The 23979-nt window shown below is 39.2% G+C and overlaps 1 protein-coding gene and 1 long non-coding RNA gene across 2 annotated transcripts; one reads left to right on the top strand and one right to left on the bottom strand.

Moving 5' to 3' along the window:
- Positions 1–1574: 1574 nt before the first annotated feature.
- LOC127106919 (uncharacterized) lies at positions 1575–3660 on the bottom strand. Its single transcript, XR_007795547.1, has 2 exons — positions 2035–3660; positions 1575–1827 (listed from the first exon to the last, which is right to left on the bottom strand). It is a non-coding gene; the product is annotated as an uncharacterized LOC127106919 (long non-coding RNA).
- Positions 3661–6966: 3306 nt separating this feature from the next.
- On the top strand, positions 6967–9038 carry LOC127103636 (uncharacterized). The gene is made up of 2 exons (XM_051040883.1): positions 6967–7000; positions 8137–9038. The coding sequence occupies exons 1-2, from the start codon at positions 6967–6969 to the stop codon at positions 9036–9038; spliced, it is 936 nt and encodes a 311-aa protein (XP_050896840.1).
- The last annotated feature ends 14941 nt before the right edge of the window (positions 9039–23979 follow it).

Here is a 23979-nt window from a genome sequence, read left to right as displayed (position 1 = left end):
CTTTCCATAAACTTGTCCATATCAATGTCTTTTCCAATTACATCTTACGTTTATACTACTATACAAGAAACAAATGGCGTGAAAAAATGATTTAGAATAGTAGGTTATTATATAGAATAAATAGATGGAGTTAATGGGTTGACATAAAGGTTGATGGTTGGACCAGATCCATATTAAGGAGAATGAATGCTATCTATATATTCTGTAACCAATATAGTACATTCACCATCAATCTTTGCTTTAATACTTAAAGCACTATTGACTATAAATCCACACTAATTGTGAATATTGAAAGTCCATAGAGAAAATAAAGTAATTGAAATGCGTGGGCCTAATGCATGCAATATACATGATGAGTCTTGTTACAATGTACGGAAAAATAGGGCAATTTTATTTTTGGGTCGGGGGGGTGGGGGGCTGTGGGGAGGGAAAAGGAGTTTAATTTTGAGCAGAGATTGTACACAACCCTCTCAATGATGTAGCATTAGGACAGTGATAGGGGCACACATCTTTCCATGTGATTGGATCTTCAATCTTTTGAACTTATTGAATCATCACTATCATCAATCATGAAGAAAATGTAAGTATAGTTTTTTGAAAAATTAAATAAAACATCTACTGTTTAACTTTGAGCATTAATAGTTCATGGAAGTAGAGACTTTAACTTTGAACATTAATAGTCCATGGAAGTAGGTTGATTGCTAGTTCAGGGGAGGACATAATCTCATGAGCAGAGTCGTCTTAAATTTTTAGAGATTATGTGTACGTTAGTTAGTCATAGTTTGATTCATCTATGACAAAATAACTAAAAGTCTTATATAATTATAGTCTTAACTCTGACAAATTTGAGACTCTAGGTTGTAGTCCGTTTGACACGAATTCAAAAATGGTTATGTTCTCATGTTGCAAGAAGCATGAGACAACCATTGCGGTGTGTTTGTGAAGAATTTGTTTGAAATTCGATTCGTTTGATCTTGATTCGAAGATTGGAATTGCAAAGTGTGTATCCGGTAAATATTTGAATGGAGACTTCACCATCTCACTGACATTTGCATTTATGAAGAAAAAACTTTTAGCATTAATTAGTAATTGACTATTACAAGAGAAGTAACAAATAGAAGGCCTGAAAAATCTCTGGCATAGAGATAGTGTGTACCTATAAGGGTCCAACTTGAAAGAGATCTATTGGTCCACCAACCACGGGTGTTTTCAGTATTATTAATAAAGCCAAAACCTTCATCATCATCCTATTTCATTCAAATTTCAATAATCTACTATATGCATTGGAGATGCAAACCAACTAGGAATATTATCCACTCCCAAAAGTATAATTAGTTCTTGTATACATACATCATGAATAAGTGTTCTTGTTAACACCAAAGCAAGATATATTAAATAGTATCTATATATTTTGAACTGACACATGAAAGATTAAAAAGACTAAAATAACAATGATTTTGTGGTCTCAATGGCAGTTTCAGAACCGCAATTTGGACCACATTTGTGTGAAGGGAAATCAAAAATCTCACATGAAACGAATAGTATTTTGCTATTTGAAAATCAGAATCAGAAGATGACTCAACAAACCTTTTAACTTTAACTTTCTCTGTATAGACATCAAAAAAGATGATTAATAGAGTGAAGGCGTAGCTCATAGTTCTACACCGGATAAATGATTTAAAATCACACAAAACTTCAAACATTGTGTTTGAAGTCGCAGGTGTTGTCCTTATGTCCTTATGCATAGTTTTAAATTGTGAATACAGCTGCAGGTGTTGCGATTGCACTCATTGCGATTGATGCTCGATGCCACGTGCGTTGCCGTTTCTGTATTGTGAATAAATATTTATGAATTTATTATATCTACGAAGAAGAATGCGATATGGGATGCTAAAACTTGAATTTTTATTACAATTTCTTATAAATTTAGAGAAACAAATGTTATAAAAAGAACAATGAGCACTAATAGTGCGCAAGAACAACAAACTCGACAAAACCCAGGCCGGAAAATAGACATAATGTAATGACACATACATTGCAGTTGTTGACCGATATTGTTACGGAGACAACCACAACAGTAATATTATGCGCTGCAAACTGCAATTTAAAACTATGTCAAGTAAATGTGAATTCAACAAAATAAGAGAAAACAAACACACATAGTATTTGTTTTCTTTGAAGGCGAATTAACACAAACTAGGATTGCCTTCTGAGTTCTGTTATAACGAGAATTATCGGTCTTTCTTAGAGTTTCCAATCATGTTAAACTACGAATCCATCATAGATCATTCGAGACAGTTTTTCATAAACCTTACCACAAAAAATTGCAGATTTTGTTGAAGTTCTCTACAGATCTGTAGATCAAAAAAATCTATATTTGGTCTAGCAATATACTATATTCAAGGAAAAACTAACTACACATCATAAGTAAAAGTTACCATAATTATAGCAACATATATCAACCGTACTATTGAGTAGTCAATACTAATAAATCAAAATACTAATTTTATTTTCTTCTCCTAGCCTTCTGATAATTCTCACCCAGATTTGGATAAAGTATCATACATCATTGTCATCATCATCATCTATATTTAGAAACTGAAAAGACACCATTACCATTCCCAGCAATTCTGTTGAAAAGGAATATACATAAATAGATCTATGAAGTCAGCAAAAAAAACCCTAATTTCCCCTCTTCACCTCCCCATGTAAGCCTATTTTTTGATACCCTAGCTTTTTCTGCAAAACTTGTAAAACCTAAATATAATATTGAAATATAACAAAATTATAATATAAGAAAGTACAATAAGCCCATGATGCCATTGATTAAAAAAATGGAGTAAGAAATTATAAATTTTCAGACAAAAAAGAATATAAAAAAATGAAAACCTACCTGACAGAAGCACAAAAAGCAAAGTTGTTGAAAGGATGAGTGAGCGAGCACCTGGTTAAACATTGGTCAGATCTTTGACTGAATTTTATATGAACTAATCCAAACTATTTTTAAAGCCGTCTATGGCTGATGCAGCATCATCAAGATTCTCAGTTAAAAAAGACATATGGAGTTGTTGGATTTACATTGATCTGATCAGAATCCAACCAACCAACCCACTTGCACTTTCATGTGAATCTTGATGATGCTACATCCGCAAATGACGACTGTTTATCTGTCCATGCAACTATGCCCTTCTTCCTGCCAATCTCTCCAAAAGTACATATCATATCATGACAGAAAATATTCTTATAGATAAAAAGTCACAAAGAGAAACTAAAAAGAGCGAACAAGAGAGAAACTATGCAGGTGAAGAAGCTCTTTCCTCGAAAACAAAACTAAATTAAAGCAAAAACTAAACCCTTTGTTGTTTTTTTTGGTGTAAAAGTCTTGACCAAAAAAGAAATGAAAACCTATATAGATCGAAGAAAACTGAAGCATATAAGAGATGATGTGTTGTGTGGTTGAAGTATATCCTTTTATGAGATCTAACAAGTAGGGGAAAAGAATAGGAGAATGAATTTGATAGAAGAAAAAAAAATAGGAGAATGATGATGAGGAAGAGAGAGAACCAATTTGGAGTTTGAAACATAGATGGTATTTGGTAACAGTGGAGAGTCTTGGACAAGTATATTATATATAGACAGGGGCAGCATGGACAACTGAATACATACTTTAGATCTTGGCAAGTTAAAAGATGAGATTCTTTTAGAGCTAATAAATAATAATATTTTATATATTTTTTGTTTTTGAGTTTTTAAAACATAATTATTTCCAGTATAAAAATGCCAATATATATTTTTGTTTGTTTTTGGTGATTATTGTTATGGTGAAACTTGCTAGGAGTGTGCAATGGCCATAACTCTATGGTAGTTAGTTTGTAGAAAAAAGTGTTTAGTTTAGTTCACACATATAGAAAGGGAGGTCTCCCACGTTTATCTCAGTCGTGGCCTTGGCTATGGCTTTCTGAGATAATCGATATCACATCTTTTTATTGTCTCAATCATGATAAAATGTTGTTTCATCGAGTAAAACATCATGTGTTGTGTGTGTTTCTACTTGGGTATTGATCCCTGGGTACTTTAGTGATGGGCTTATAGGCCTTGTGTGGTAGGGGGAAAATAAATGTTGAAAGTTATGATTTTTACAATCATTAATCACTAAGCATGAGACTTGTATACAAAGACATTTATAGCCTATAATGTATCACATGTCCCTTAAGTATAAATGGTAATGCAACAGAAAGTAAAGAGAATAGGGAAGAGAATCACACAAAAATTATAACCTAGTCTTGAATTTCCTCTCCTCATTCTACAAGACCTCTTTGCCTCACAACCTTTAAGGACTTACTTTTCTCACACCGGAGGACTTTGGAAATATTACAAAATATTTTATTTATAACAACTCACACAAAGAGAGAAATCTAATACAACTTAATTATAAATGATTAACTCTTCTAAGAAAGATAATGAATAAAAGTGAACCCGCTTCTTGTTTTTTCTTTGCTAATATTAAAATGTTTTTTAAAGCTCAATATTCATGATTCTCAACTATATAACAATAATACAATAGTTAGTTGTGGTAGAGTGTGTTTGTATGTGTGTGACCTTCGACATTTATAGTCTCCCTTTGTATGGGACTTGGTAATTATGAATTTCCATGTCAATTGTCTTTGTCAATTATTTGCTCGTTGAGAATGGAACCGTTGAAAATTTACCACATGCATGGAGCCTTATCTCCCTGCTCATTGTATTGTTCCTTATTCTTTTATTTCTTGTATTGACACAAATCTCATTATGTGACTGTTGAAAACATTTTCTATGATGACATAGCATATCATGTCATTGTCATTGAGGTACATGTGATTGGTTCTTCATCTAGGCATAGGTAGTCACTTGTATTAAGTAAAAATAATCATGTTTGTTGAGGTATAAATGCTCATTCTTGTCCTGGGATATAAATGATTGTATTAGCATTGAGTACAAATGATCAACCTTGTTGACTTAAGCTCAAATGATCATTCCTTTTCTCTAAGGATAGATGATCATTTCTTCTAAGTGATTGGAGATGATCATATGGTCAATCTTCTCGATTCTAGTGCAGATGATCATTTCATTTGTCTAGGTGTAGATAATCATTTAGGCTTGAGATGTAGGTGGTCAAACTTGTTGACTATGATACATATGTTATTTATTTTGTAGACGTTCATCACTTTATTTCCTATAAATAATTGCAAATTATTCTACACATAGAAACAAAAGCATTCCAGTATCTATTATTCATAATTAAATGTTATCATCAAAACTCTACAAATATAGACTATTGTTATTCAAACCATATTTGGCTCAACAGTTCTAAGGTTGTTCCCTTTGGGAAAATCTTATATCTATGGGTGTTGTCTTCCTCTCCTTCCTTAAATGTCATTATATAAACTGCTAATGAAATTCAAAATTGTCTTAGTTTAGGGATATATATTATCTCTCTCGAAAGGTGTTTCCACTTTTTTTCTCTATGTTTTGTTGCTTTTTCTTTAAATTGTCTTAGTTTAGGGATATATATTATCTCTCTCGAAAGGTGTTTTCACTTTTTTTCTCTATGTTTTGTTGCTTTTTCTTTGCGCCGTTATTTGTGTCTTTACCAAATCATGGTGATTACATATGGCTTAGAACTATATACAAGGGTGATTGTGGAAGCTCCATTTTTAGTTTTTATTGGATTGTATTACTATTTTTGGGTAATGACAGTAGGGGTAGTTAGGGTTTTACTTTTTTTAGGATAGTTTGTTATTTTATGTTGCTTGCTATCCAAACCACCTATTGTGTATATCTCTTTACCTTCATCAATATCAAATGTTAAGCTCAATTATGCACAAATACACAAATTCTATTATGGTATCAGTAGTGTGAGTACTTTTTACATTCACTATTCTTCTTCTTCCTCTCATTCTCGAGCTTCCTTCACATCTTCCATCATGGTTAATAAACTTGAATATCCACTGAATAACAACAATAACATATCACAAAACAACAACAATTTTGCAAGCAATAACACCACCCTTGATCAATCTAGCTCATATTATCTGCATCCTGCAGAGAATCCAGGCATCGTTCTTGTTACACCACCGTTGTCGTGAAACAACTGTGAATCTTGGAGAATGTCCATTAAACATCCCTTTCTCAATAAGAACAAAATAAAATTCATCAACGACCAGATCACAACTCTGAAGGAATATAATCCTTTATTCGATACATGGGAGCGATGAAGTAATATCGTTCTTGCATGGATCTCTGCGTCTCTTTTTCCAGATAGCGCGTAGAGCACCATTTACATGGACGATGTGGCTCAACTTTGGAGAGATATCCATAATCGATTTTCTAAGACTGGTCATTTCCGGTTATCTGATCTCCGTCAACAAATTCACTCTATGCGCCAAGGTGAGAAATCAATAACAACGTAATTTAATGAGCTCAAGACACTTTGGGAGGACCTGGAAACCCTCCGAGTTCTTCTAACATGCACCTGTGTACACATGCCACACTTAAGAAACAACCTGACATGGAATACGTTATCTATTTCTTGAAGGGTTTGAACGAAAATTTCAATAATATCAAGTCTCAAATCCTAACGATCAAGTCGCTCCTTGATGTTTCTAACATTTTTTACTCAATCTTGCAACAAGAACGACCATTAACTTCTCCATCTTCATTTGATAACTTAAACATCCTATTGGCTCAATCACAAAACCATTCTCACAATATATTCCAACCTAAGCAAAGAAAAGGTCATGACAAGGTGATTTCGCGTGAAATTCAAAGCTACTCCAGTCCACCCGGGCAAGGTGATTTCACCTTCAACAAGGACTTAATCCACTAATCTTGAAAGATTACAATACTTAGCGTCTAAGAGGATAAATATCTCTTAGCCCTCTCATGTTTACAGACTTCACAAGTCACTTGAGGAATATTTAGCAGTTAATGGGAAATACAGTTATGTGCTTAGTGCTTCTAGGTAAGTAGAAATTCCATAATATAAGAACACACAAAAAAATTGGTCCACACTTAGAGCAACAACTCGTGTGAAAAGAGAATGAAAAAAGAGATTTGTGATTAGGTTCAGTATTCTCGTGTGCTTCGTTGATAGATGTGAAGATGATCCATCCTATATATATATATATATATATATATTATATATATTATATATATATAATATATATATATATATATATATATATATATATTATATATATATATTATATATATATATATATAATATATATATTATATTTAATGTAATTAATCTCTTTGTTCTTTCCCTAGCAGTTTGGGGCGCGTTAACTTTCTTCCAAAAATAGATTCCTGCCATAAGTGAAAGACTTCACAGTTAAGTCTTATTGATCGTTTCTAATTCAGAGTGTACAGAGATCAGAGTTTCTATTCAGCGTGTGCATCTTCAGATAGTTGCTGAAAGTTGATTGACTTCTGAGGTTCTTGATGTCTTCCTGATAGTGATTACATCATGATGAAAAAGCATCACACCCTATAGTATGATTTTTAGAATCAGAGCGTCTGATACCTCTTTCTTCGTTGAGCTTTGTAGGCTTCCTTTTTGTTTAGAGTCAAAGCTTCTGCCTGAATAACTTCTAATTGGTCATTCTGAACTTGCGTGTGTATCTGATATATGTCTATCTGACCTCTTTTTATATTAGAGTCCTGCACACTTAGATAAATTATGTTTGGCTACCTATTTGTTTCATCCTTTGTTATCCTCAAAATCTTAGAGATGAGTTGTAGACACGGAATCTTGTTCTTACAACCTGGAGGGTAATTTCCTGGACAACCTCAACCAAACCCCTGAGGGCAAGCTAACGATGTTACCCTACGAAGTGGGGCCACTTATGAAGAACCGAAAAAACCATCCTTGAGTGGACCACCGAGTTCTAAGAAAAACGTTGTGTCTACAGATAAAGTAGAGGAACTAGAGAGACAAAAGACCAAGAAGAAAAAGATAAGGGAAAGATAAAGAAAAAGTTTATGTTCCACCCTCTCCTTATAAACCACCAATTCCATACCCGCAAAGACTTAAATAGACCAAAATTGATAACCAATATAAAAAGTTTATAAAGGTGATCGAGAAACTCCACGTAGAAATCCCATTACCCGAAGCCATCACCCAGATACCATCTTATGCTAAATTCCTTAAAGACATCTTGACCAACAAACATAGGCTTGATGATCCCAAACCTTTAGAGTGCAACTCCATTGATGAGATTAAACTTGCTAAGAAGGAGAAAGATCCCGGAAGCTTTTCCATACCTTGTACTTTAGGGAATCATGTTATAGACAAAGCGTTCCTAGACTTGGGAGAAAGCGTAAGCTTAATGCCTTTAGCAGTTTGTAGAAGGTTAAACCTAGGAGAATTGCAACCGACTAAGATGTCTCTTCAATTAGCCGATAGATCTGTAAAATATCCAATAGGCATATTAGAATACATTCCAGTTAAAATCGGCCAACTTTATATCCCAATAGATTTCGTTGTAATCGACATTAAAGAAGATGACGAAATCCCAATCCTCCTTGGTAGACCTTTCTTATCAACAGCAAGAGCCATAATAGATGTTAAAAGAGGAAAATTAACTTTTGAAGTAGATGATGAGAAGATAGAATTTATACTTTCCAAATTCCTAATGGCACCAGTCAGAGAAGACTCATGTTATGCCATCGATATCATTGATGAATGCATAAGGGAGCTAGATCAAGAAAGACCTCCCGAGAAAATGAAATTTCCCTTGACTCCCATAAGAGAAGACGACGAATTTGGAATGGAGCCTTACATGGATGACAACTCTTATGAATGCTTAGCACTTACCCCGAACCATATGCCATATCCTAAGAAACCATTTATAGAACTTAAGGAACTACCCAAGAATCTAAGATATGAGTTTTTAGATGAAGAACTAAATTTCCCCGTTATAGTGAGCGCCACCTTGAATGAAGATGAAATGAATCAACATTTAGATATCTTACGAAAGTATCCCTCAGCTTTATGATATAACATATCTGATCTCAAAGGGATAAGCCCATCCGCGTGCATGCACCGAATCTTGCTGGAGGAAGATTCTAACCTTCTAGAGAACATCAACGAAGGCTAAACCCTATAATGAGCGATGTGGTTAAGAAAGAAGTACTAAAACTACTAGAGGTTGGTATAATTTATCAAATTTCAAATAGTAAGTGGGTGAGCCTTGTACATGTGGTACCTAAAAAAGGAGGTGTCACAATTGTGGAAAATGAGAAAGGCGAGCGTGTAGTTAAGCGTGTGGAAAACGGTTGGCGTATGTGCATCGATTACAGAAAACTAAATAAGGTAACTAGGACAAATCATTTCCCTCTCCAATTCATAGATCAAATGCTTGAGCGTCTAGCTAGACACTCTTACTTTTTCTATTTAGATGAATACTCGGGATTTTTCCAAATTCCTATTCACCCCGATGACGAAGAGAAAACAACCTTTACATGCCCTTACGAAACATTTGGCTATAGACGAATTCGATTCGGATTTGGCAATTCCCCAGCTACCTTCCAACATTGTATGATGTCAATCTTCACAGATTTCCTTTATGAGATTATGGAAGTTTTTATGGACGATTTCTTGGTATGCAAATTCAGTTTTGAAAATTGTCTAGCTAACCTTGAGAAAATTCTAGAAAGATGCGTAGAAGCAAACCTTGTGCTAAACTGGGAAAAATGTCACTTTATGGTTACCGAAGGAATAGTATTAGGACACATAGTCTCTGAAAAAGGCATTGAGGTTTATAAAGCCAAAATAGAGGTTATAGAAGACCTCAAACCACCTAAGACCATTACGGAAGTCCGAAGCTTTCTTGGACACACCGGTTTCTATCGGCACTTTATTAAAGACTTCTCTAGAATAACCAAACCTCTGACTAGCATTCTAATGAAAGATGTCGAGTTTATTTTCACCGAAAAATGTATTGAAGCATTCAACCTTTTGAAACAAGCACTGATTTTTGCACCTATTATTCAACCTCCAGATTGAAACCAGCCTTTCAAAATCATGTGTGATGCTAGCGATTACACTGTTGGTGTTGTTCTAGGGCAAAGAAAATACAAGAAATTACACGTAATTTACTATGCCAGCAGAACCCTGGATACCGCTCAAGTTAACTATGCAACAACCAAAAAAGAACTCCTCGCTGTTGTTTTTGCTATTGATAAATTTCGATCTTATCTGGTCGAAGCTAAAATTATAGTTTAAACAGATCATGCAGCTATTTGATACCTGTTAAGCAAGAAGGACGCCAAACCTAGGTTACTTCGATGAGTCCTTTTACTGCAAGAGTTTGACCTGGATATTCGAGACAAGAAGGGTACGGAGAATGTAGTTGCTGACCACCTTTCCAGGCCTGTGTAAGACCCCAATTTTGACCCTAAGATCCCTTATGCTATCTCATCATATGCAATGGCATTGGGATCACATCTTGACATCCTCCTTACCCCTTATTAATTGGGTTTGCATTGGGAGAGATCACCAAACATCATTTGATTGTATCATACTTTGTATTTTATCATTTTTACTAGTCGAAATACCAAAAACATGTCTTTGTATAAACTAACTCTTTTGTAGGTAGGGCATATGCTCACCTTTGATCTATCAAGCTCACATCTAGGGTTTAAGACCCTCAATGCAAGGAGTTCAATCAAGAATTGGTTTACTATGGCTCTAAGCATCATATATGAATCCCCATGGTCTTTACATGTTATTTTTCTCAATAATTCATCAAGAGTTTGGAGTTTGTTTGCCTTGGAAACCCTAATTCATCTGGGTATCTTGTGTAACTTCTTCAACAAGCTTCTTCACCAATTGATCAAATATTTCAATGGATACTTCAAATTTCATCATATTATGCATATATGATCCTTCATGAGTCCCAAAAGTCAAGAGAATATCAAGCTAGCAAGTTGGTGCATGGTGGTTGACCAGAGGAATTCATTTGATCAAAACTGGGGTTCCCTAGACCTTATCTCCTACAATTTTTGTCATATGAAAATTATTCCAAGAAAATAGTTACTCTAAATGAAATTACAAACAACTTTCATTTTGATCTCAAGAGCTAGTTTTTCTTGGAAAGTCATTTTTTATGCCAAAAGATTATAGGTCATTTTGTCTAAACCCTAATTTGGAGGTCAAATTCCCAAGGCCATAACTTGCTCAATTTTTATGATATGAAATCTATTCAAGTTGCACAATCAAATTAAAGATGTCTAATTCAACTTTTATGTTTAGAGGAAGAGAAAATTAAACTTTTATATGCATGTGATATGAGGAGACATTATAAGTCATTTTGGTCCAATGCCATTGAACAAGTGATTTTCCTCAACTTCAAAAATGCATAACTCCTTCATGCTAAATCCAAATTAGGTCAAATTTGTAACCATTTTTAAGGACTATGATAGAGATACAACTTTGATGAAGGAACGCTTCTTATTTGAAGCTCACATTAAAAGTTAGCCAAGATGGAATAAGTGAACATATGGCTTGACACTTAGAATTTTTTTTGACATGTTTGATTTTCCCAACATCCACCTAAAAATTCATCATGATCCAAGCTTCAAATGAAAAGGTGTTCAAAATGAAAGTTGTTCCTCTTGATCTAACCTTTTCAAAAAGTCCAACTTCATCCCATTTGGAGAAAGTATGAGTGACTTGCGCATGGCTTGAACTTGGATCACCATTTGGCATAATTGAACTTGCATTCCTAATACACAATTGCATGGCTTACCAATGTGACTTCAACAATGTTTGTACTCATTTTTGGAACTGAAGAGATGATAACATGGGCCTATCACACGCCCATGCATCCATGAAATGTACATTGCTATTTTTGGAACTTAATTTCAAGTGTGCAAATAACAATCATTTGGCCTATAAATAGAGCCTTTCATGCTCAGAATTAAGGACCCTGCGCACCAGCTTTGAATCCCTAGCTCCAAACCCTCTCATTCAAAGGATAACCTTGAGAATTTCCATTGGAAATTGAGTTTGAATCTCCACTGTTTTGAGATTCAAATCTCCAAGAGTCTTGTGCCTTTTGTTGATTCAATTCCATTCCATTAAGTGTCCAGAGCAAGATCAAGAGCAATTGGAAGCAAGATCGTGTTCATACAGACCTGTATTGAAGGTAATTTTCAGAATTTCTCATCTCTTTGATTCTCACTCAATTTTCCATAATTCTTCTTGATCTTTGGTTGTCTGAAGTCCTACCAATGTATCTTTTAATATACATGGAGTTTGAAGAAATTGAGGCCAAATTCGAGCTCCTGCGCATTTTTACTTTAAATTCATGTCCTTCTTTTTTATTTTGGTGATGGTTGAGAGTGAACCAGCCCGGTGAGGCTCACCGCAGAAGGAGACCAGAGCTTTGGCTCCGGTGGTGTGCTGGCGTTTATCTGAGCCATAGGATCCCTTTAAATGTTCTAATCTCTCGCGTTGGTTCAGATTACCTTTCCTACTGCGCATTGACTAAAGTCTATTGCGGAACGCGCGCTAAGAGCCACTTGATTTGCCACCTCAATTAATGAGGGAGATCAAGTGGTCCATGTTTTTTGCTATTTTCTGGTTTTCATTTTATTTGGTTTATTTTCATTAATTCATATTAATTCTAATATTGATCCAAAAAATATGAGAGTTTCACCAAAAAAATTTAAATAAATTCCTCTTTCATTTTCTAAATTAAAATTATTTTTTGGATCATTATTAATATTTTTCATGATTTAATTGTTTAAAAATAGGTTTAAGTTTCCAATATTAATGATTTTTTTCCTCCAAGGTCCTTTGACCTTGTTTGACCTATGATAAATCTCATGGCCATTTATTTGGTGTTTTGATGAGGTTTTAGGATTTTGACCAACCATAATTTAATTTAATGCAATTTTTAATTGATTTTAATTGTTTAATTGAAAAATAAATTGTGTTGAGCTTTTGATATTGACTTGTGTTGTTGGGCCTTGGTCAAGGTTGATTTGACTTTGTTGAATTAAAATCATTGGATTTAGAGGATTGATGAAATGTACATTTTATCTCCCAAAATGAATGAATGATTTTAATTTGACAAAAGTCCTCGTTTGACCAATTTGTGTTGATTCCATTTTTCCTCCCTCTTCATCTCAATCCCATTCTCTTCTCATTCATTTCATGGACCTATGATATCTCTATATCCTAAGGCTAGTTGATTGTAAAATCAACATAAGTATGGATGAGATTAGGTTCACCCGTTTTGCATATTCTTTTAAGTGTGGTATATTTTAGGAGTATGGTTCATAATACCATATGTCTAACATGCATTAACACTAAAATTTCTATTGTCTGACCTCAAATAGTTGTGACTTCTACATAAGTCCAATTACGATTGCTTAAAATATCGCTAAAAGTTTGACACAAAAGGCATAGTATTCTAGTAAGTGAGATTGTAAGTCTCCCCTCTTTCATGGTATTGTGTGGAAACTTGGCCTTTTTTCCTTCCTTTGGAAGATGTCTTGGTTTAAGGATCCATACTTGTGAATAGTGGGTTGAGTGTTCTCCAAAGAATGACTTAAACAAAACAAAAGCAAAAGCAATACTAAGTGTCGCAACCTGAAAAAATACAGTGCGAAAAAAAACAACCGGCGAAGAAAAAAGACAGGAGAGTCGCCACCGTGCGTTATTTATCCCAAAGGAGGGAAAGGAAACGCTCGAAGTAAACCTGAAAATAGGAAAGAAAAAGACAAGGTCTCGCAACCAAATCTTGGGTTCGGGAGTCGGTTATGCGAAGGGAAGGTATTAGCACCCCTACGCATCCGTAGTACTCTACGGGATCCACTTGTGCGGTTTCTGTTTAAAGGGTATGGTTTTGCCTAATGTGCTATTTACTAAAAAGGTTAAGAGAAATGACTCGCGCGGATGTCGCATCCACTGCATACGTATCTCATCTGAATATGAGAATCAGAGTCTTCGTAGCTCGGCTGACCTACGGGTTAGGGGTAATTGTGCTCGCTAAGACATCGCGTCTTATGCCTACGTATCTCATCTGGAATGAGAATCAGAGCAAGCCGTAGTTCGACTAACTACGGGGTTATGGATTATGTTACGGGGTGAACAACGTTACTACGCAATCTACCGGATGCTCGACCTTTGGAGACTTACTCGCCTGTAGTAGAAGGAGTAAACGTGTTGCTTTGGGTTTTAGGTTTTGTTTGCGTTGTAGGAACGCGCATGCAAAAAGGAAGTCCTAGGCGGAGGAACAGTGCTACCTAAATTGGCATGCAAACGGGAGACTACGCGAAGCCTCGCATCCTATGGGGAAACAATCACATCACACAAAACATATATCTTGAAATAGAAAAAATGCCACCAAGGGGCTCAAACATTGCCTCCTATCGAGGTCTTCCAGCTAAGAAACAGTAGAAATAAAAGGGAAGAAGTAAAATACCACACGGATCAAGATCCGAAGTTACAGCAATTAAAGGATAAGCGACCCTGAGATTCTCCCAAGCTGATGAGAGACCTGTTAAAATTGGAAGACAAGGCCGGATTGGCGAAGCAACGTTTAGGGTTTGCGTGAGGCGGAATGAACTTCTCGGGGCTGCCCGAAGGTTGCTGCAGAGTAGTTCCTAGGTTTGAAACTCCACGTGAACTCCAAGTCTATTTCTCAGGGAATTTCCAAGTGTCTGAAACCCTACTGAAACTCTTATATTTATAGCTGATTTTCGTGGACTTGTGGGCTTGGAATGAGGGAGACCCAAGTCCAAAATAATTTGTTATATTTTAATTATTTATTTAATTTTTTTTTTTTTTTTTTTTTTTTTTGGAAAAAAAGAAGGGTAAATTTTGGGGTATTACAGCTGCCCCTATTCAATCAACTGGAGACCCGGAAGGAAGATGACAGCTGCTTTCGTGCTTTCGAGGTGTCAAGGGATTGAATACAATAAAAGCCCAAAAATTTGCACTGAAGTGAAATGAAGTAACAATGTCTGTCAGAATCGGCAAAGAGGTGGTCTTGAAAGAAGAATCCGTCTGGTACGGTGAGAGTCAGTCTGAATAAAGAATGTTAACTTGCATACCAAAATAAATGGTAACACAGAAATAACCATGGCCGGAATGCCGCTCATCAGTTTGAATACTGGAAAGGACTTCGATCTGAACATCGGAACACTGGCCTGGACGCCACTTCGATCTGAATATCGGAAAACTGGCCTGAATGCCACTTCGGTCTGGATACCGGAAAACTGGCCTGAACGCCACTTCGGTCTGGATACCGGAAAACTGGCCTGAACGCCACTTCGGTCTGGATACCGGAAAACTGGCCTGAACGCCACTTCGGTCTGGATACCGGAAAACTGGCCTGAACGCCACTTCGGTCTGGATACCGGAAAACTGGCCTGAACGCCACTTCGGTCTGGATACCGGAAAACTTCATGCCTGTCAGCATCGGCAGAAATAGGGAATGATAATAGAGGCGGCGCCTGGGCCAATGACACAAAGTTAAGTCATGAACAATCTTCAGTCTGAGTACTGGAAACAACTTCTAGCTTATCACTTGGGATACCGAGAATGTTTTATGTTTACATGCATATGTTTGAATTTTTCAATGGCGTAATGCTCCATGAAAATGGAAATGCTACGCGATTTGGAAGGATGCAATGCAATATGATTCTACATGCAGGGATGCGAAATGCTGGGTAAAATGCCAAGCCGAGGCAAGGGGATCTGCTGGGGAAATGATCACCATCTTCTGGACCCTGGCAAGGCTGTTGGAGATGCACGGCGCAAAGAATTCTGTGGGGAGACGACTAGCCATGCGGTGTTCTGGCCATACCGAGACTCTGATCGGGGAAGGAATGGCATTGGAAGCCTGCTGCTGAGGAAAGCTACAATGATTCTGGCAACCACGGTTTGCGAGAGATGACTCAGCAGGGGGAGCAAACACTGATACGGTACCGAGGTTCTGCTTCAAGGAAAGAAACCATGGATCTGGCATTGGGACTATCGATCTGGCATCGAACTCTAAGGAGCAGCCACTTCTGCTGGAAAGATACAGTCTGGCACTGTCAACTCCGCTGGGGATATATAGTCTGGCACTGTCAACTCTACTGGGGAGTGTATGTCCTGAAACAAACGCTTGGGGAAGTACAGTGGTGAAAACCTGCTGGGGATTGAAGAATCCAACGCTCTAATTAGCTCTACAGGGATAAGACACCGAAGTCTGTTGGTGACTTCTGGGGAAGATATTCACGATCATCTGCAAGGGGATTTTAAAGAAATGCCCCGAGGGTATCTGTTCTGAATAGACGATCCAAGGCACTCAAAATTTACAGCAATTTTAAATGTTTACTGAGCATGTACCTGTAAAGCCCTTATGTGTCATGATGCAATGTTTATCAAAAATTCGGACGTCATTTTCGCAAACAAAACAGTAAAATGAAAATGAAAACAGAGATATACTGAATAACATGATTTTATTGATTGAATGGCCTCTGAATAGGCATTTACATTAAGAAGCAATCCCTGGAAAGAGGTAATCGCACAATAGATAAAACAAAAATTAATCTAATGGCAATGTGAAGTGGATTTCTATTGGGTTCCAATTCTGCTATGACTTGCCCGTCTTCAAGATCCTCCAGATGATCAGCTTTCTGAAAGAGTGATTGGACTGTTTCCTATCCTTCAAAAATTTCCAGTCATTGGCACGAGATGAGATTCAGAGCTACTCAGAACGCAGTCCTTCGCTTAATCCCTAACTTTTGCCTGGATCGCCCTTTTCGGGTTTTCGATCCACCGGGATACCCATTTTTGCCTAAGTTGCCTTTTCAGGTTTTCAACTTACCGGGTGTACAATCTTTTTTTTTTATTTTTGATCCCTAATTTTTGCCCGAACCTTTCCATTTTCTTGGTTCGTCGGGATGCCCATTTTTGCCTGGACTATTCTTTTTACTGTCCAGCGGGTCTATTTTATGCGAAGTATTTTTTAACTACGTCTGAGTTCACAGGGGAAGCGAAGTCTTCACCCTCCATAGTTGCAAGCATTAGGGCCCCACCATCAAAAATCTTGGTGACAATATACGGTCCATCATAGTTAGGAGTCCACTTGCCCCTGTGATCTGTCTGAGGAGGAAGGATCCTTTTCAACACTAAATCTCCGACTTGGAAACAACGAGGACGCACCTTCTGATCAAAAGCTCTCTTCATCCGACTCTGATACAACTGCCCATGACAAATGGCTGCCATTCGCTTCTCTTCGATAAGACTCAACTCATTGAACCTTGTCCGAATCCATTCAGCTTCATCTAACTTGACATCCAACAGGACTCTTAGAGAAGGAATCTCCACTTCAACAGGTAGGACCGCTTCCATACCATACACAAGGGAGTAAGGGGTTGCCCCTGTCGATGTACGTACTGAAGTGCGGTACCCATGCAAAGCAAAGGGTAGCATCTCATGCCAATCTCTGTACGTAACGACCATCTTCTGCACAATCTTCTTTATGTTCTTATTTGCCGCCTCAACAGCGCCGTTCATCTTAGGGCGGTAAGGGGAAGAATTGTGATGCTGAATGTTGAAGTTCTGACACAACTCCTTCATCATTTTGTTGTTGAGATTAGAACCATTATCAGTAATGATTCTTTCGGGAATCCCATAGCGACAAATAATTTCTTTCTTGATGAAACGGGCAACCACATGTCTGGTGACATTCGCAAATGACGCTGCCTCGACCCACTTGGTGAAATAGTCGATGGCAACAAGGATGAAGCGATGCCCATTGGAAGCAGTCGGCTCAATCTTTCCAATCATGTCAATGCCCCACATAGCAAACGGCCACGGCGAAGACATCACATTCAGAGGATTCGACGGTACATGCACCTTATCAGCATAAATCTGGCATTTATGACACTTCCAAGCATACTTGAAACAATCTGATTCCATGGTCATCCAATAATAACCCGCTCTCAACAATTTCTTAGCCATTGCATGTCCACCGACATGAGTACCGAAGGAACCTTCATGAACTTCCTGCATTAACATGTCCGCCTCGTGTCTGTCCACACATCTGAGCAAAACCATGTCGAAGTTCCTCTTATACAACACATCGTCTTTGTTCAAGAAGAAACTGCCTGCCAATCTTCTCAAAGTCTTTCTGTCATTGTTGGATGCCCCTGCAGGGTACTCTTGATTCTTCAGAAAGCGCTTGATATCGTGATACCAGGGCTTGTCATCGACTACCAGTTCAGCAGCAAACACATACGCGGCCCTGTCAAGGCGCATCACATCGATCCTGGGAGCATGGTTCCAACGAATTACCTTGATCATGGAGGATAGAGTAGCAAGTGCGTCTGCCATCTGGTTCTCATCACGAGGTATATGATACAACTTTACTGTTGTGAAGAAAGTCAACAGTCTTCTCGTGTAATCTCTGTAGGGGACCAGAGTGGGTTGGAGAGTATTCCAATCACCATTCACTTGATTAATCACCAGAGCTGAATCTCCGAAGATGTCCAGAGTCTTGATTCTCAGATCAATGGCTTGCTCAATGCCCAAGATACAGGCCTCGTACTCAGCTTCATTATTTGTGCACTCAAAAGTCAAACGAGCGGTGAAAGGTATGTGGGCACCTTTCGGAGTTGTAATGACAGCACCAATTCCACTTCCTCTAGCATTGACAGCCCCATCAAACAACAAAGTCCACTTTTCGTTCGGATCAGGTCCCTCCCCAACAACTGGCTCTTCACAGTCTTTCATCTTGAGGAACATGATGTCTTCATCAGGGAATTCAAACTTCATCGGCTCATAATCATCAATCGGCTGCTCGGCAAGGTAGTCTGATAGAATACTACCTTTGATGGCTTTTTGCGACGTGTACTGAATATCATACTCTGTTAAAATCATTTGCCAACGAGCAACCCTTCCGGTGAGAGCTGGCTTCTCGAATATGTATTTCACTGGATCCATCTTAGAAATCAACAAGGTAGTATGGTTCAACATATACTGCCTCAGTCGGCGAGCAGCCCAGGCCAAAGCACAGCAAGTTTTCTCAAGCTGCGAATATTTGATTTCACAGTCGGTAAACTTTTTGCTAAGGTAGTATATGGCATGCTCTTTTCGACCAGACTCGTCATGCTGTCCCAATACACACCCCATCGAGTTCTCAGTCACTGATAGGTACATTATCAGAGGTCTCCCAGGAACTGGAGGTATAAGGATTGGAGGTTTCTGTAAATACTCTTTTATCTTCTCAAAAGCCCTTTGACAATCTTCATTCCACCCGATAGCCTGATCTTTCCTCAGCAATTTGAAAATTGGCTCACACGTGGTTGTTAGGTGAGAGATGAACCTTGCAATGTAGTTCAACCTCCCTAAGAAACTACGGACTTGCTTCTCTGTTCTTGGCTCAGGCATTTCCTGTATTGCTTTCACTTTGTCAGGATCCACCTCAATCCCTTTTCCGCTAACAATAAAACCCAGCAATTTTCCCGATCTCACCCCGAAAGTACACTTGTTCGGATTAAGCCTCAACTTGAATTTCCTCAAACGCTCAAACAATTTCTGCAAATTCACCAAATGTTCTTCTTCTGTCTGAGATTTGGCAATCATATCATCCACATAAACCTCGATTTCATGATGAATCATATCATGGAACAGAGTTACCATAGCTCGTTGATATGTTGCTCCGGCATTTTTCAGACCAAACGGCATCACCTTGTAGCAGAAGGTGCCCCACGGGGTTATGAAAGTTGTCTTTTCCATGTCTTCTGGTGCCATCTTGATTTGGTTATAGCCAGAAAAGCCATCCATGAAGGAGAATACCGAGAACTGAGCTGTATTATCCACCAAAACGTCGATGTGAGGTAATGGGAAATCATCTTTAGGGCTAGCTCTGTTCAGATCCCGATAGTCGACACACATCCGTACCTTTCCATCCTTCTTAGGTACTGGGACGATGTTTGCAACCCATGGCGGATAATTGGTGACTGCTAGAAACCCTGCATCCAACTGCTTTTGCACTTCTTCCTTTATCTTGACAGCCATCTCTGGTCTTGTTCTTCTGAGCTTCTGCTTGACCGGAGGACAACCTTCTTTGAGAGGCAAGCGGTGTACCACGATGTCTGTGTCCAGCCCAGGCATGTCCTGATAAGACCAGGCGAAGATGTCAATGTATTCTTGCAGCAATTTAATCAGCCCTTTCTTCACATTATCTTCCAAAGCAGCCCCTATTTTGATTTCTCTCTTGGCGTCTTCGGTGCCGAGATTAATCACTTCAACAAACTCTTGATGCGGTTGAATAACCCTTTCCTCTTGTTTCAACAACCTGGCAAGTTCTTCAGGGAGTTCACAATCTTCATCATCCTCTTCTTCAGCTTGAAAGATTGGATTTTCAAAGTCGAAGCGAGCCATAGCAGAACCGTTATCAATAGGATCCGGTGGTGTGCATCTGCATGAGTGATGGTATGTGCTTATGAGTGTGAAAAAAAATGTGGAAACTAAACAAAACATTGCCATTTTTTTTTTGAAAAACTGCAAAAAATAGAAAGACAAGGAACGAAATATTTGAATGCGAAAAGACGTCCTTTATTTATGATAAAAAAATGCAAGTGTCACATAGACGGGCCCTACAATGAGTCGTTACGCCCTGGGTGGAACGTAAGACTTGGATATGCATGAATAAACAAAGAAAATTACTCTTCAAGAAGAGTGACTTGAATAATCTCTTCAGAAGACCAATTGTTGATGACTTCACCCGGGATCCTCGGACGCACCCAGTTGTCGATGTCGCAGTCACTATCCCCATCTTCTTCGTTGACAGCAGAGACTTGACCATACTGAATGATGCCAGCACTGGAGAAAGTGATCGGCCCCTGAAGTGTTGAAGTTGTAGAAGTCAGAGCTGGCTGGTATCCAATCCCGAACTTATCTTCCTTAACTGGTAATTCCAACAGACGTCCCCAACCGGGAGCAACACCTGAATCCACCACGGCCTGTGCCTGCTTAAAGGATGAGATAGAGGCACCCGCTTTAACTTCTTCCACCGGAGCTGCATCCTTGACTTGAACTGACTCAAAAGCCTGACACAGAGTCTCATGAATTTCACCTTCTACTTCTACATACTTGAATGTAGACAGGTTACTGACCAGGATGTCCTCTTCACCACAGACGGTGATAATTCGTCCGTTGACCGGAAACTTAATCTTCTGATGCAGAGTTGAAGAGACTGCCCCAGCATTATGGATCCAAGGCCGACCTAGCAGGCAACTGTAGGAAGGACTGATATCCATCACGTAGAAGACAGTGTTGAAGGTTTGTGATCCAATCAGAATTGGCAATTCTACCTCTCCAAACACCGATCTCTTAGAACCATCGAAGGCTCTCACAATAAGATCTGAAGGTTTCAAGACCAAACCCTCTACTTCTAACTTCGACAGGGCCCTCTTGGGTAGCACATTGAGAGAGGAACCTGTATCCACCAGAACATGAGATAACATGGTGTCTCTGCATTCCAATGAGATGTGCAGAGCCTTGTTATGATTGCGTCCAGCTGGTGTTAAGTCAGAATCAGTAAAACCCAACCCGTTGCTTGTATGGACATTGGCAACGATCCCTTCTAGTTGGTTCACTGAGATCTTCTGAGGTACATATGCAGCATTAAGAACCTTCAGAAGTGCCTCCCTGTGTGCCTCCGAACACAATAGGAGTGAGAGAATGGATATCTTGGACGGAGTCTGAATCAACTGATCGACTACCTTGTAATCGCTTTTCTTTATGATTCTTAGAAACTCGTCCACGTCCTTTGCAAAAGTGGGCTCAGAACCATCTTGGGGTGTAGAGGTACCCTCATTCACGACTTGCTTGCCTTTGGTTTTCGCCACAGCATCAGCATTATCAGCTTGGGTAACCGGTGGTGAGAGCAATCTACCACTCCTGGTGAATCGCCAGATTCCACCAACATTATCCACTGCGGGACCTTCAAGTTCAGGCTTCTGACCCTCTTCTACTTTCAGTGGCCGTTCCACCTCATGATCGTGCGTATACACGCTCCCCCCATAATGCCACGGAATGGCCCTTTCACTGGTGAAGGGTCATAGTAGGTCGTCGCACTGGTGGCGCGGGTTGCGCTTCTGGCACACTGATCTGATTAGTTGGATAGAAAATAGTTATAGTTGCAATGTCACAGTCGTACTCAGAAACCTCATTTGTTGGAGCATAAACATCCGAAACATCGGAATCAAGTTCAAATACAAAAGAGTCAACCATATTGGAAAGAGTAAATACATCATCATGGACTGCAGAATCAGCAGGAACAACATCTAGGAACTCTTCAGTAGCACCTTCAAACCCTTCTTCCTCAACCCCTTCCATAGACTCTCGGACAGACAAATCTTCAACCTGGAGGATACCCTTGTCGAGCAAGGCCTGGATACCTTGCTGTAGTTTCAAACAACCCTTCTCCTGTGCAGCACAATCCAAACAAACTTTCCCACAACCGGGGAAAACATCGGCCTTCAGCAAGCATCCTTTGATATCCAACAATGGAGTCTTCAACTTCAACACATCCTCAATGGACTTGGCTTTTCCCTCTATCATGTTAACGTTCGCACCACCATGCTGGGGCATGGGATTGTTAACGACATTCGGAGCCGGTGTAAGGTCGATGGCCTTTGAATCTATGAGGTCCTGAACTACGTGCTTAAAAGCTTTGCAGTTCTCAATGTTGTGGCCAGGTGCTCCAGAGTGGAAACTACACCTAGCGTTGGCGTCGTAACCCACCGGAAGTCTACCAACAGGAGGAGCCAGAGTGCGTAATTGCACAAGCTGTAGTTGTTGAAGACTAGAAAGCAACTGGGCGTACGACATTGGAATGGTGTCGAAACGCCGATCCATCATCCTTTGTCTCTGTTGATAAGCGGGTCTGTTACCCGGTTGTTGCTGCTGTTGATACTGAGCTGGTTGACGCTGCGGCTGTTGTTGTTGTAGTGGTGCTGCAGCTGGAATGGTCACAGCCGTAACATACGGTTGTTGATGATAATTCTGGAAATTATTCCTTCTAACACCTCTGTTCTGATTGGAAGCCAAAGAATTCACTCCCCCCTCTCTTTGCTTATGCCCTCCAACGAACGACTTTTTTACCCCTGACGAAGATCCTCCTCCACTTTGGATCTTGCAGGTCTTCAGGTAATTCTCCACCCTCTCTCCGGTAGAGACCACATCAGCAAAGTTGGAAGCATTGCACCCCACCAGACGCTCCAGATAAGGTCCGGGCAACGTATTCATGAACATGTTGGCCATTTCTTTCTCCAACATAGGGGGCTGAACACGGGAAGCTGTCTCCCTCCAGCGTTGAGCGTATTCCCTGAAGCACTCATTGCTTTTAAGAGACAGATTCTGAAGTTGAGTTCTGTCCGGAGCCATGTCTGCATTATACTGATACTGCTTCACGAAGGCCTCCGCCAAATCCCTCCAGCAACGGATGTGGGCTCTGTCCAGCCTCATATACCATTCCAAGGATGCCCCAGCCAGGCTGTCCTGGAAGAAGTACATAAGTAGCTTCTCGTCATCAGAGTATGCAACCATTTTACGGAAATAGGCTTGCACGTGAGTCTTGGGGCAAGAGTTGCCCTTGTACTTGTCAAAGACCGGGACTTTGAATTTCGGTGGCACTCTCACACCTGGGACCAGCCCTAAGTCAGCAACGTCTACTCCCAAAGGATTCTGTCCTTCCACTGCCTTCAACCTCTCTTCCAATCTCCTGAACATGGGGTCTACGCCATGACCCATGCCAAAGTCTTCCTGAAGTGGGGGAAACTGATCGTCCTGATCATCATGAACGGGCTGTTGACCGGGGTTGGCGTGCGGGATCGGGATAGGCCCTGGTCCACTGGGTCCGTTAACCTCTCCAGCTGGAGGATCAGTCACTGTCTCTGGTTGAGCAGGGGGATTCCCCTGTA

The sequence above is a fragment of the Lathyrus oleraceus genome, chromosome 7 (assembly GCF_024323335.1).
Source record: "Lathyrus oleraceus cultivar Zhongwan6 chromosome 7, CAAS_Psat_ZW6_1.0, whole genome shotgun sequence".
NCBI lineage: Eukaryota > Viridiplantae > Streptophyta > Magnoliopsida > Fabales > Fabaceae > Lathyrus > Lathyrus oleraceus.
The sequence above is the reverse complement of the archived record's forward strand: the minus strand, read 5'-3'. Positions and strand labels throughout refer to the sequence as shown.